The sequence below is a fragment of the Triticum dicoccoides genome, chromosome 7B (assembly GCF_002162155.2).
Source record: "Triticum dicoccoides isolate Atlit2015 ecotype Zavitan chromosome 7B, WEW_v2.0, whole genome shotgun sequence".
Classification (NCBI taxonomy): domain Eukaryota; kingdom Viridiplantae; phylum Streptophyta; class Magnoliopsida; order Poales; family Poaceae; genus Triticum; species Triticum dicoccoides.
This window is the reverse complement of record NC_041393.1, coordinates 534,744,796-534,756,827: the sequence shown is the minus strand read 5'-3', so window position 1 is coordinate 534,756,827 and position 12,032 is coordinate 534,744,796. Positions and strand designations below refer to the sequence as shown.

Genomic DNA, 12,032 nt, shown 5'->3' with positions numbered 1-12,032 from the left:
GAATCGTTTGCGGTGAAAAATTCTGGTCTATTTAAGTCTTCCTCCTTAAGCTTCATCGGCTCGTCTGCTCTAGTGTCGGCTACCCCCGAATCCACAAATTCCGATCCCCATTCCCGCACCCCCTTCTTGCAAAGATGACGCCGTGGAAACACTTCGTTGAGGCCCGTACGATGGCCGCATCCCCGCCGAGCGCCGCCGCTTGCACCGAGAGCGCGGCCGCTTCCGCCGAGAGAGCGTCTGTGGCAGCCGATAGGGCAGCTGCAGCAGCCGAGACAGCTGCAGCTGCTGCTGTGACGGCCGCTACAAACGCCGAGAGCGCTCGAGCTGATGTCCGTGCCGCTGCTGTCGCCCTGGCCTGGGTCGAGGCCATCCACGCCAACATATTCCAGGCCACCTCAGAATCCAGCATGCAACCCACGTTCGAAAAGGCGGCGGTGGCCATGGAGCACCTGCTTCCTCATGAGGTCGTCGAGCGGGAGCTGGAGATGCAGGAGGCGGCGGAGATCGAGCAGCGCTAGGAGAAGGAGTTGCACGTGGCCCAGGTCGAGGTAGAGAAGAGTCTGTCCGTCGAGGAATCGGCGGTGGGGTACCAACGTGAGCTCTAGCGCAACCACTACTACGAGTACTACAACCTTGAGGGTGGCACCAAGGACGAGGACGCAGTCGACTTCAGCAGGGGGGACACAGAGTCCATCAACGGCGGCATGTCGCCAGGACAAGTCATCGACATCTCATCTCACACCGGCTATGCATAGGCCGGCGCGGCGGCAGATTTGTTAAAATTATTCGTACTTAGGCTTTATTTTTAAAGCCGGTCTTTTGTTAGATCAATGTTTAGGTGAACTATATCTGTTTAATTACTAAAATTGCTCAATTCAGTAAGTCTGGTCTGTGTGATGTACGCTATTTTGTGTGCCCAAATTAGCAAGCGATGTTAAATTATGCAATGACGTATGCGGGGAAATTTTCACCAAAATTTCAATTATCAAACTCATCCCATGCGCATTAAGCAGAAGAATCGTTTGCGATGCACACTATCGTTCAAAGTGAATGGTGTCCGCCGGCACCGCGCGCAAAGTTTCCCTCCACATTTCAAAATTTTTGGCCTACCGCCGAAATATCTACCCTCCCCATCCCCTTTTCTCCCCGACCACAAGTCACATTTCCCCTGTTTCCGCCTTCCTTCCTTCCTAAGCTACAGTCGCTTCCTCGCTCTCGCCGTCTCGCATCCTATCGCCGGGGTCGCCATGGTCTTCTTCAAAGACCTCTCCAACGGTTCCTCCTCCGACGACGACTCCTTCACCACCCGCGTATACCTCTCTTCTCTCTCAGTCTATGACTTTGTGAAGGATTTTTATCCAGCGGTCAATTTGAGTCATTTCTTCCTCTTGTAGTTCCCTAGGACCATCAGTTACAATGAATGGAGCTTGCTGGCTGAAGATCTGTCTGCTCGTTGTCACCATCAATCTCCATGCGTGAAGCTAATTGCATTTGAATCTGTGGACAGTGGGAGGAAGTTTCTGGCATGTGCAGAGAAGGTTAGACCCTCTTTCGTTGTTACAAATCATCTGTTAGATGTGATTCAGACACTGTCACGATCCCAACCCATTCATACCACACTTTCAACCAAACACATCATAAGACAGTATCACAGTTTGTACCTAGTATCTAGAAATGTTGCCATCTCATCAGCGGTGCCATTAGAGAATTATTTGGCACCGCTTCAGCAGTTTGTGGAGCCAACTTGTCCACACATCCGAGTAGCCAAGCAGTAAAATACTATATCTTTATGGCACGAAGGAACTGGACGTCGAAGCAACTAGGTGCTTCGGAGTTCGGGTCCCTGATTTTTTTCCGCTGCATCGGCTCGCCAGTGCAGGGCACCGGTGCGAGATGTAGCAACATTTGTCTTTACACTGGTTTTGGCTTACATAGTGGATGCCTTAGTGCTATTAGTTCTATGTTACTAAATTTGTGCATGTACACACCTGTTAGTATCAATTTGCTGTCATCCAAACACTGTCGCTATGTTGTTGCAGTTATGTTTACCTTCCTCTTAAAATGTTCAATTTTTTATTTATAGTACATGAATAAGAACTTGTAGCGTTGTTATAGTTAATTATAGCTTCTGATGTTTCAGAATTTGGTTGTTCCGTCAGTAGCAATTAATTCATTTGCACATTGATCTTTTTGAGGAGATATGTCATAATTAACATGTTTCTTCAGTTTTTTAAAATAAGTATTGGTGATTTTCTATGTTGCTATAAACCCATTTTCCCTACAATTGTTACTAATCTAGTTTTAAATATTATAGGATGAACAGAAGTGTTCTTACTTGGAGTGGGTTGATCAAGAGTGGCCATAGTCTTTGAAGATGTGCCTAGCAAAGCTCTGGAGCATGTATCAGGAAGAGAACAGAGATAGGCTTAGAGATAGTGTTGTCAATGCTGAAGAATAATTGAAAATGCGCGATAAAAAGAGGAAGGTGGAGAATGAGCTCAGATTTTTAAATCAGACTTTGCAAAGATGGTGGTGGCGAAGGAGGAGGCACTTTACCAGTTGGCCAGTGCAAAACAGGTTCTTATTGAACTGAAAGCAAAGGTGGATAAGGAGAGTCTGGATGATCTCGATTAGGGAAATGAATATATTATTCTAATATTGTTCTTATGAAGTTGAACTATCTATATGTTGTACTCTGCTATTTTTAGGTAGCTATCGTACTGTGATGTTAAAATATATCTATGTGCCTGATATGAAATTGGCAAACGACTGTTCGATATGAAATGTGAATTTTCGTAATACTAGAATTATTAATTGTAAACTAATAAATCTGCGAAATGGGTCATGGAACTTTGCAAACGGTTCTAGAAGTAAAAGCGCTTGTGATGGATAGCCCAATGCCACACAGTTTTCTTCATCAAATCATGTGTGATGTAGTTGATAAAAGCAAACGGTTAACCAAGACAGAGCGTGTGTGATAGTTACATGTATCACACACGAGCCTATATGTTTCCTGGTTTGACTGTGTGGGATGTACATACGAACGAAAACGTTTTTCCTGGATTGACTGTGTGGGATGTACATAAGAACGGAAACGTATTCCTTGGATTGACTGTGTGTGATATACATACCTACAGAATTTTTTTTGGGGATTCACCGTGTGGGATGTACATACCTACGGAAATGTTTTCTGGGATTTACCGTGTGGGATGTACATACGTACGGAAATGATTGGGTTTCCATGGGTCACCCGATTGCACACGAACTCATCTGGTGTCCCAAGAGGGCCTATCCCCGACGATTTCTGGGTCGTGTGGGAAGGACCTCCCCTATCGCCCACACTCACTTGGCGACGGTTCCAAATGTCGTCGCAAAAAGGGGTTTAAAACCGTTTGTATAGCACCGACGTGTACCAGTGATTATTTCACTTTATGATACAATTATTATGTATTTTATCTCTTATTTTGCAAGTTTCACATGAAGAGAGAGATTGCCGGCAGCTGGAATTCTGGACCGGAAAAGGCTACAACTGAGATAGCTATTACGCACAACTCCAAATCTCTTGAAAATTTACAGAGAATTCTTTTGGAATGTATGAAAAATATTGGCAGAAGAAATACCAGGAGGGGGGCCACCAGGGAGCGACAAGCTCAGGGGGCGTGCCCTACCCCCTCGGCACACCCTATGAGTTTGTGGGCCCCCTCGTAGGCCTCTGGTGCCCAGCTTCTACTATATGAAGCCATTTTCCCAAGAAAATAATAATAAGACTTTCGGGACGAAGCGTCGTTGTCTCGAGGTGGAACCTGGGCAAGAGCACTTTTTCTCCCCCGCAGAGCGATTCCGTTGGGTAAACTTCCCTCCGAGAGGGGGGAAATCGAAGCCATCGACATAACAAATGATCATGTCATCGTGGGAGGACCAATCTTTATCAACATCTTCACCAGCACCATCTCATCTCAGACCCTAGTTCATCTCTTGTATTCAATCTTTGTCTCAAAACCTTAGATTGGTACCTGTGGGTTGTTAGTAGTGTTGATTACATCTTGTAATTGATGCTAGTTGGTTTATTTGGTGGAAGACTATATGTTAAGATCCTTAATGATATTCAATACCCCTCTAATATTGAACATGAATATGATCTGTGAGTACTTATTTTTGTTCTTGAGGACATGGGAGAAGTCTTGTTATAATTAATCATGTGAATTTGGTATTCGTTCGATATTTTGATGATTTGTATGTTGTTGCTTCCTTTAGTGGTGTCATGTGAACGTCGACTACATAATACTTCGCCATACTTGGGCATAAGGGAAGGCATTGTGGAGTAATAAATAGATGATGGGTTGCTAGAATGATAGAAGTTTAAACCCTAGTTTATGCGTTATTCTGTAAGGGGCTGATTTGGATCCATATGTTTTATGCTATGGTTAGATTTATCTTAATTCTTCTTTCGTAGTTGTGGATGCTTGCGAGAGGGGGTAATCATAAGTGAGATGCTTGTTCAAGTAAGAACAACGCCCAAGCACTGGTCTACCCACATATCAAATTATCAAAGTAGCGAACGTGAATCAAATAAACATGATGAAAGTGACTAGAAAATAATTCTCATGTGTCCTCGAGAACACTTTGCTTATTACAAGACAACGTTTCGGCTTGTCCTGTGCTATAAAAAGAATTGGGCCAACTTGATGCGCCTTTGTTACTATTGCTACTTGCTACTTGTTACGACCTTGCTACAAAACTATCTGTTACCGCCACTTTCAGTACTTGTAGACAATACCTTGCTGAAAACCGATTATCATTTCCTTTTGCTCCTTGTTGGGTTTGAAAGTCTTAAGTATCGAAAGGACTATGATTGATACCCTACACTTATGGGTCATCACCTTGCTGCCATCGTCCTTCTCTTCCTCCCCTCTTCTCGCCGCCACCAGAGAGGGCCGGAGGGCAAGCCTCAAGGCTCCCAAGGACGGCGACACGGTTGTGGGCTTCCTCAAAGGCGTGGCTGCGAGGCGGCGGTGTGAAGGCATGGTTGAGGCATGATGGTGGGCATGCTCGTGCCGGGCGTAGTGCTCTGGTTAGGAAGCGCGACGTTACTTTGGCGGCCGGTGCACTCCTGGTCTAGTGGCGGCTGCACTTCACGTGGGTGAGCATCGATAATGGGCATCTACTTTCGTGCTCCAGATCTAGCCATGTCGACCCGTTGGACGACGGGCATGGGCAGAGCTCTTTTTGGCGAAGTGGCAGTCGGCGGTTATGTGCTTTGTCGTCGGTGTTGGTCCGAGTGGTGACCACTCCGTCCTGCAGAGGCAGCCTCACTACAGATTGTGGTGGCCACCAAAAGGTCTTCGTGAGGGTTCTCCCTTTAGATCCGATGGTTGTCTTCGACGATGAGATGTAATTTATGAACGACGGCTTGATGCAGAGGGTATGGTTATGCAGCGGTGACGGTCGCCAATCTCATGTAGCTGCTGGGATAGTAGAAAAGTGGTGCCAACAACATTTGAGTGACTTTGATGTGGTGCTACTTAAGCACCGGTCTCGAGCTCCTGGGTGAAAACCTAGCTCCGACCCGAGTTGGTATACCTGGCAATGGTGATATTTATGCGCCGTTACCTTATAGAAGGTATTGCTCGGACTGATTCTTTAGGGTGAAAACCTAGAATCTGGCCTTTGATGGTTAGATCAGGTGACAACGACGCTTGAGTGCGGCTCCGTTCATGAAGGCGTTGCTATTGAAGAACATCATCGCTTGTGGTTTCATAAGATGTTTGGTGCGCATGAGGTTATTGTTGTAGTTTGTCGATCATGGATTTTTTTTCTGCGAGAGAACTTTTCAATCTATTCATCAATCTTGGCAGTACATAGAGCACTAGAGGTAATAAAATTACAACCAGGTCCATGGACCAACTAGCGACGACTACATGCATTGGAGCAAAGCCGAAGGCGCGCCGCCGTCATCGCCCATCTCTCACTAGAGCCGGGCTAATCTTATTGTAGTAGACAATTGAGAAGTCGTCGTTCTAAGGCCCTAAAAGACCAGCGCACCAGAGTATTCGTTCAGTATTAAATGGATGAAAATGACCTTTATCAAAAAAAATATTGAGCCATCTTAAATAATTTAAGCCCATAACTAGTGTAATCGTAGATGAACTAAAATGGATGGACTGGAATGCTAAGCAATAACAGGAACAATGCCATACATGGAAATTGGAAAAGGTCGGCTTTATCTACATCAGTTTAGGTTTTTTTGGAATGGGTGTAAAAAATTTGCCGCCTTCAGTATTTAGCTTAAACTTGGACTAAATACTGATGGGTACAAAAAAATCACATCCCTTCCGAACGGACTTTACAGTTCTTTCTGACGTGGCAATCCTAGAATTAGCAATAGAGCACTATGTATTAAGAGTAGTTCAGTCAGTCGTCAACTGCTGTCCATATTATTCAGATAGTGATCCTAAGCATTGTCTATAGACTATTCTTAGTTTAGACGTCGCTATAGGGACCTATCGGATATCAAGAAAAATCCAAATTTGTGGATACGACTCGTCGACTCGGCGCACCGATGACAATGATGTGGCACCAGCAAAATTTTAGATTTGTAAATCTGGAAAGGTACTTTTTTGATAAAGATCTGAAAAGAATGTAGGTACGTATGCACATGCATCCATGCATACGGAAGAACTTTTATTTATGTGAAGCATATCTTTGAAAGAGCTTACAATAATCTTGCTTGTGCCCCTATACACAACTACCTTATCCAACAAAAAATACAACTCTACTGTACATATTCTCAAATTCTCAGATATCACTGACTTCCCTACCGTTGAATAGGTCACCACTTTTCTTAACTTGCACGCAATGTCCATGAATTGAGCAAGTGTAAACGTAACTAAGAGTCTGCACTGTTACACGGAGCCTATCACAAAAGGATAAATATTTACTGGGAGATCTCTTGGGTGGAACCCTAAATCCCTTGGAATATACTACTCCCTCCGTCTTGAATTACTTGTGACGAAAAGAAAAAAATGGATATATTTAAAACTAAAATACGTCTAGATACATTCATTTTTGTGACAAGTAATTCCTGACAAAGGAGTATAAAATATGATGTCAATAACCATTGGGTGTCGGCAGATCGCAATCCTTTACGCTGTCCTAATTTTAAAACTAAATAATATGTTACAATGGTTGATGCCGGAATGAAACCAAACGCTGTGAGTACCATCTTTTGCCACAACACGAAACTTGCGCAACAATGTTATAAATAGTGTGGCAATTAAGTGAACTGGATAATGGCCAATGGGTACCATGATGATGACTTGCGTGTACCTTGTCCCTATCCACCTTTGTTAGGTCGCACATCATGATCATAACTGTTCTCAGTCGTCCAAAATATGCAGCTGGTCTGTCACGTGCTTACATAAGGTTCCTGCAATTATGCTACAGCACCTAGCAAGGAAACTATATGTGCATGAAAATATCTTTCAAGAAAGTTTACTCGTAAAAGTTTCAAGTATCTTACAAAAAAAACTAGACCAGTATGGAGAGGAGCCCCTACGGCTTTTAATTAAGATTATTAAGATTAAGAAGGAAATATGAGACCCACGTAGAACCGAGGTTCAAACCCGCGCCAGCTAGAAGGCGGCACTGCACTCTGACCACTGGGGGCTAAGAGCCCATCCACAAGTTTCAAGTATCTAATCTGAGCATTCTGTAAGCTTTAACATTCAAGTAAAAATTGATTTGCCTATTTCTCGAAGGGTCACTTTTTTCTTCAATATCGGGCATAGCGAGAGGAGGTGAAGATAAATGTAGTGCAGCATTTAGAGTACGTGTTCAAAAGTGTCTTCTTATCTTCTCACAACTATTTGAATTAGAGAAGACTCGTTTACACGTATCGTGTTTTGCCTAGAAGGCCCGCTTCTGATATTCTTTTGTTTGTGAGGTCATTTGTTGTTGTTTTGCTAAGTCGTTTGTACTCTTTCCTTCTTCTATGATGATCACATGCAGTTCTCCTTCATGATTTCTGCATGGTTCGGCAATCTTCTACTCTGTCTCGTCCAAGAAATGTAATGTCGGTCAAGCACATGCTAATGTGGCATGTTAATTACTTAGTGGAGAAGATACGTGTTACATTTTCTAATGGAAACTTAAGAAGTTGGACCATCAATTAAGTTCTAGCAGCGAGCAGGGACTATTGCAATTGGTTGATAAGTTCCTCTCGTAGGAGTACTTGACTTGTTCTATTTGCTCACATGCAGGTTCATGCATATAACCACGCTGTTGCTTGCGCCAGCTCTGTCAATCTGCGGCTATTTAAGCACACCCATCCATGCCTCCATTGGCAAAGCAACTCACAATGGCTTCCTCTTCCTCATTGTTTCTCCTTGCAGCCCTCCTTGCGCTGGCCTCATGGCAGGCCACTGCCTATGATCCTAGCCCTCTTCAGGACTTCTGCATTGCCGACATGAAGGCGCCTGGTATGCACTATACATATTATGTGCGCGTATACATGTGTGTCCTTAATTCTAGTGATGTCGTGGTTAATGTTGTGATAGCCTAGCATTGATCACAGATGGAAGGTTACTACTCCCTCCGTCCGCGAATAAGTGTACTTCTACCATTTTTACTAAGTCAAAGTTTTATAATTTTGACCAACTTGTTAGAAAAGAGTAGTAGGTTTATATGACATCAAATTGGTATATTATGAAAATACATTTCAAAACGAATCTAGTGATACTAATTTAGTGTCATAAATGGTGCTACTTTTACCTATAAAGTTGGTCAAAGTTTCAAAACTTTGAGTTAGAACAAAAGCTAGATGTACACTTATTCGCGGACGGAGGGAGTACATGCTAATAATATAGAGTTATAAAAGCATTATTACTACATGCTCAAGCCGCAAACGTTACTTTCTAAGATTTATGTTACTTTCTCTATGCGTGCAGTGCGAGTAAATGGATTTGCTTGCAAGGACCCAATGGCCGCAACCCCGGAAGACTTCTTCAACGCAGCCATGCTCGATCAGCCTAGGGATACTAAGGCGAGCAAGGTCAGGTCTAACGTCACCAACATCAATGTTATAAATTTCCCCGGCCTCAACACCCTCGGCATCTCGTTGGCACGCATCGACTATGGACCATTAGGTGTGAACACGCCACACATACACCCTCGTGCCACTGAGCTCCTCACGGTGCTCGAGGGGACACTCTACCTTGGATTTGTCACATCCAACCCAAACAGGCTCTTCTCAAAGATAGTTAAGAAGGGTGATGTATTCGTATTCCCAAAAGCAATGATCCACTTCCAAATGAACCTAGCGCATGACAAGCCAGCAGCCGCGTTGTCCTCGCTCAGCAGCCAAAACCCTGGAGTTATTTCTATTGCCAATGCAGTGTTTGGATCAAAGCCACCGATTTCGGATGATGTCTTAGCCACGGCATTTCAGGTGGAGAAGGATCTGATTCACTGGCTTCAATCTCAGTTCTGGGGGAACACCAACTACTAAATATTCTCTTTTATCTGGGCATATGGGAAGTTAATATGTAATGATATATAGAATAAATGACATGCAATACGTATGCATGCATGGTTGCGAGCTGTGAATTTTCATTTCCTTTTTGAATCGTGACAAGATATGTTTTTTGTCGGATTCATGTCATAATGTGCTGGTGATGTTTGTTTTCACTGTTTAATGAATGGAATACAGAGGTGCTCCTTTCTCCCATTGCTGATATAGAGGTCCATGGTGTTAATGAGAAAGCATCAATGATTGGGCACGCATGTCATTTCTAGACACAGTTTACATGTACACCAAACTTGTTTTTGCCTGACAAGGTAATTTGTTCATTAAAACCAAGAGATGCAAACTTGTTCCGTGGTGATAAATCATTTGGCATGCTGGAAATTTAAGACGTCAAAAAAATATGAAAACAATCCAAGAGTTAACTCTCGTTGGCTTTTTTTTTATACGAGAAACTCCGCGAGCGCCGCGAGTCAGAGCCGAGGCTCGAATCCGGGCGGGCTGGCCGCAACTCTAACAGCACAACCAACGGATCGACGCCCCGTCCTCAAAAATTAAGACGTCAACCTTTAACGGATTAAGCAGCATAGATGGAAGAGCAGAGATATAATTGTTACTCCCTCCGTCCCATAATATAAGAGCATTTCGTGCACTACACTAGTGTATAAAATATTTTTATATTATGGAACAGAGGGAGTATGATGTAGTTGCTCGGTACCAAGTATCTGCATTCCCAATAATGGTTTGAAGTAAACACGAAAGATGGGGCACACGCTGGGGCTATCCATGAATATCATTGATCAATAAAATCGAGCAGTGTTGAGCTACATCCTTACGCTTGTTTTGTGCTTATCCTTTTTTGTTCTTGATAGATTGCGTAGTAACATGGTTACTACAACAAGTTAGTGCTTGGTAATCACGTGCTCCACATATTAATTGGATTTTACTCAGGTATTAATTGCTTTGGTTATTATCTTGATCGAACAACACCGCTGAAACAACTGTTATTGGTGATTCTAAGAAATAAAAACAAAGCAACATACACCGGAGGGATCCAGCAAAGGTATGCTTATGTGCCGATCTCTTTCTAAAGGCGTTGTTGTAACAACCTCGCCGCATATGTGGTGTCATGAGATGGTTGGTGCGGATCTGATCATTGTTGTAGTTTGCCGATCGCGGATCTAATCGTTTTGGATTTTTCTTTTTTACTCGCTTATACATAGTTTTGGTCTTATATGACCTTACTATTTGCGGGAGTGTTTTTTGTATGCGTGTTGGTATTCGTTGTATGCATTCTAACTATGTAGAGACTGAGTACACCGAGTGTGTGCTCATTTGTATTATTTTAATGCTTCAATTGAAGCCAAAAAAAAATCACCCCCGTCAAAAATTGTACTAAGAAAGCTCAGTCAGTTATCGACAATGAAACCATTGTCGGTCAGTCATCAAGAATTGGCCATACTAGTACTCCCTTCGTCCGGAAATACTTGTCATCAAAATGAATGAAAATGAATGTATCTATAATTAAAATACATCTAGATACATCCATTTCAATGATAAGTATTTTCGGACGGAGGGAGTACTTAGTTCAGTCACGAGAGAGACCTATAATAAATTGATGAATTCCATTTCGTGCACATGAACACAACCACCTGGCACATATATATAATCTTGCTTGTGCACCTAACACTAGTACGTGGATCAGAGACGTCTCCATCGTTGAATCCGTCGCCATCTTTCCTGGGAGTGGTTACTTGCACGCAAATGAATGCAGTCGTAGCGGCCTCTCTTAAGTGGACACCAACCATATTCATGTGTTCTGAGAAATTCTAACAAACGCATACATGTAGAGGAGATGGCACAACAGTACAAACATGCCAAATTTCAGGGTCAAAACTCGATGTTGATCTCGTGATCCGAGGTCAACACACCAACACATGAGTTGATGCCTTCTTGCCCTGTGAAATGTTGATCCAATCGAAAATGCTTAACTGACTATGCGCCAGACGACGCAGGATGAAAATAAAATGTTGACGACTGCTTAGTCTGTGGACATTGCATAGTTCACACCATCATTTTTTAAATTTTGCGGGGAAAGGTATTATTTGGCCTGTGGAAAATGGGGCTAGCATCCGGGCGTGGCATGACCCCTGGATCCCTCGCGGTGCACCATATCGGTCGATTACCACGCGGCATTCATGTCGTCTGTGCTGGATCGTGGATTTCCAGATGGTCGATAGTTCATGCCTGCCTTGATGGAATACTCAACTCATATAGCAACACTTCTTCCCTGGGGATGTTCCAGAGATTCTGAATATCAAATCATTGAGACCCCTTGAGGAAGACTTCATCGCCTGGCAGCCTGGCAAGCACTATTTGTTCTCGGTTCATACTACATATGCGCTTGGCCTGGAGGTGATCATGGAGGAACACAGGATTGCTGCGACGAGTGTACCCTAGTGGTATACAACCGATCTGGAAGCTCGAAGTCCACACACTTGCATGGAAATTT

At 43.4% G+C, this 12,032-nt stretch overlaps 1 protein-coding gene across 1 annotated transcript; it reads left to right on the top strand.

The window, feature by feature from the left end:
* The first annotated feature begins 8,320 nt into the window (after positions 1–8,320).
* Positions 8,321–9,731, top strand: LOC119339959 (germin-like protein 8-4). The gene is made up of 2 exons (XM_037611865.1): positions 8,321–8,477; positions 8,946–9,731. Exons 1-2 carry the CDS (start codon positions 8,330–8,332, stop codon positions 9,503–9,505), a joined length of 708 nt encoding a protein of 235 aa, XP_037467762.1. The 5' UTR covers positions 8,321–8,329; the 3' UTR covers positions 9,506–9,731.
* The last annotated feature ends 2,301 nt before the right edge of the window (positions 9,732–12,032 follow it).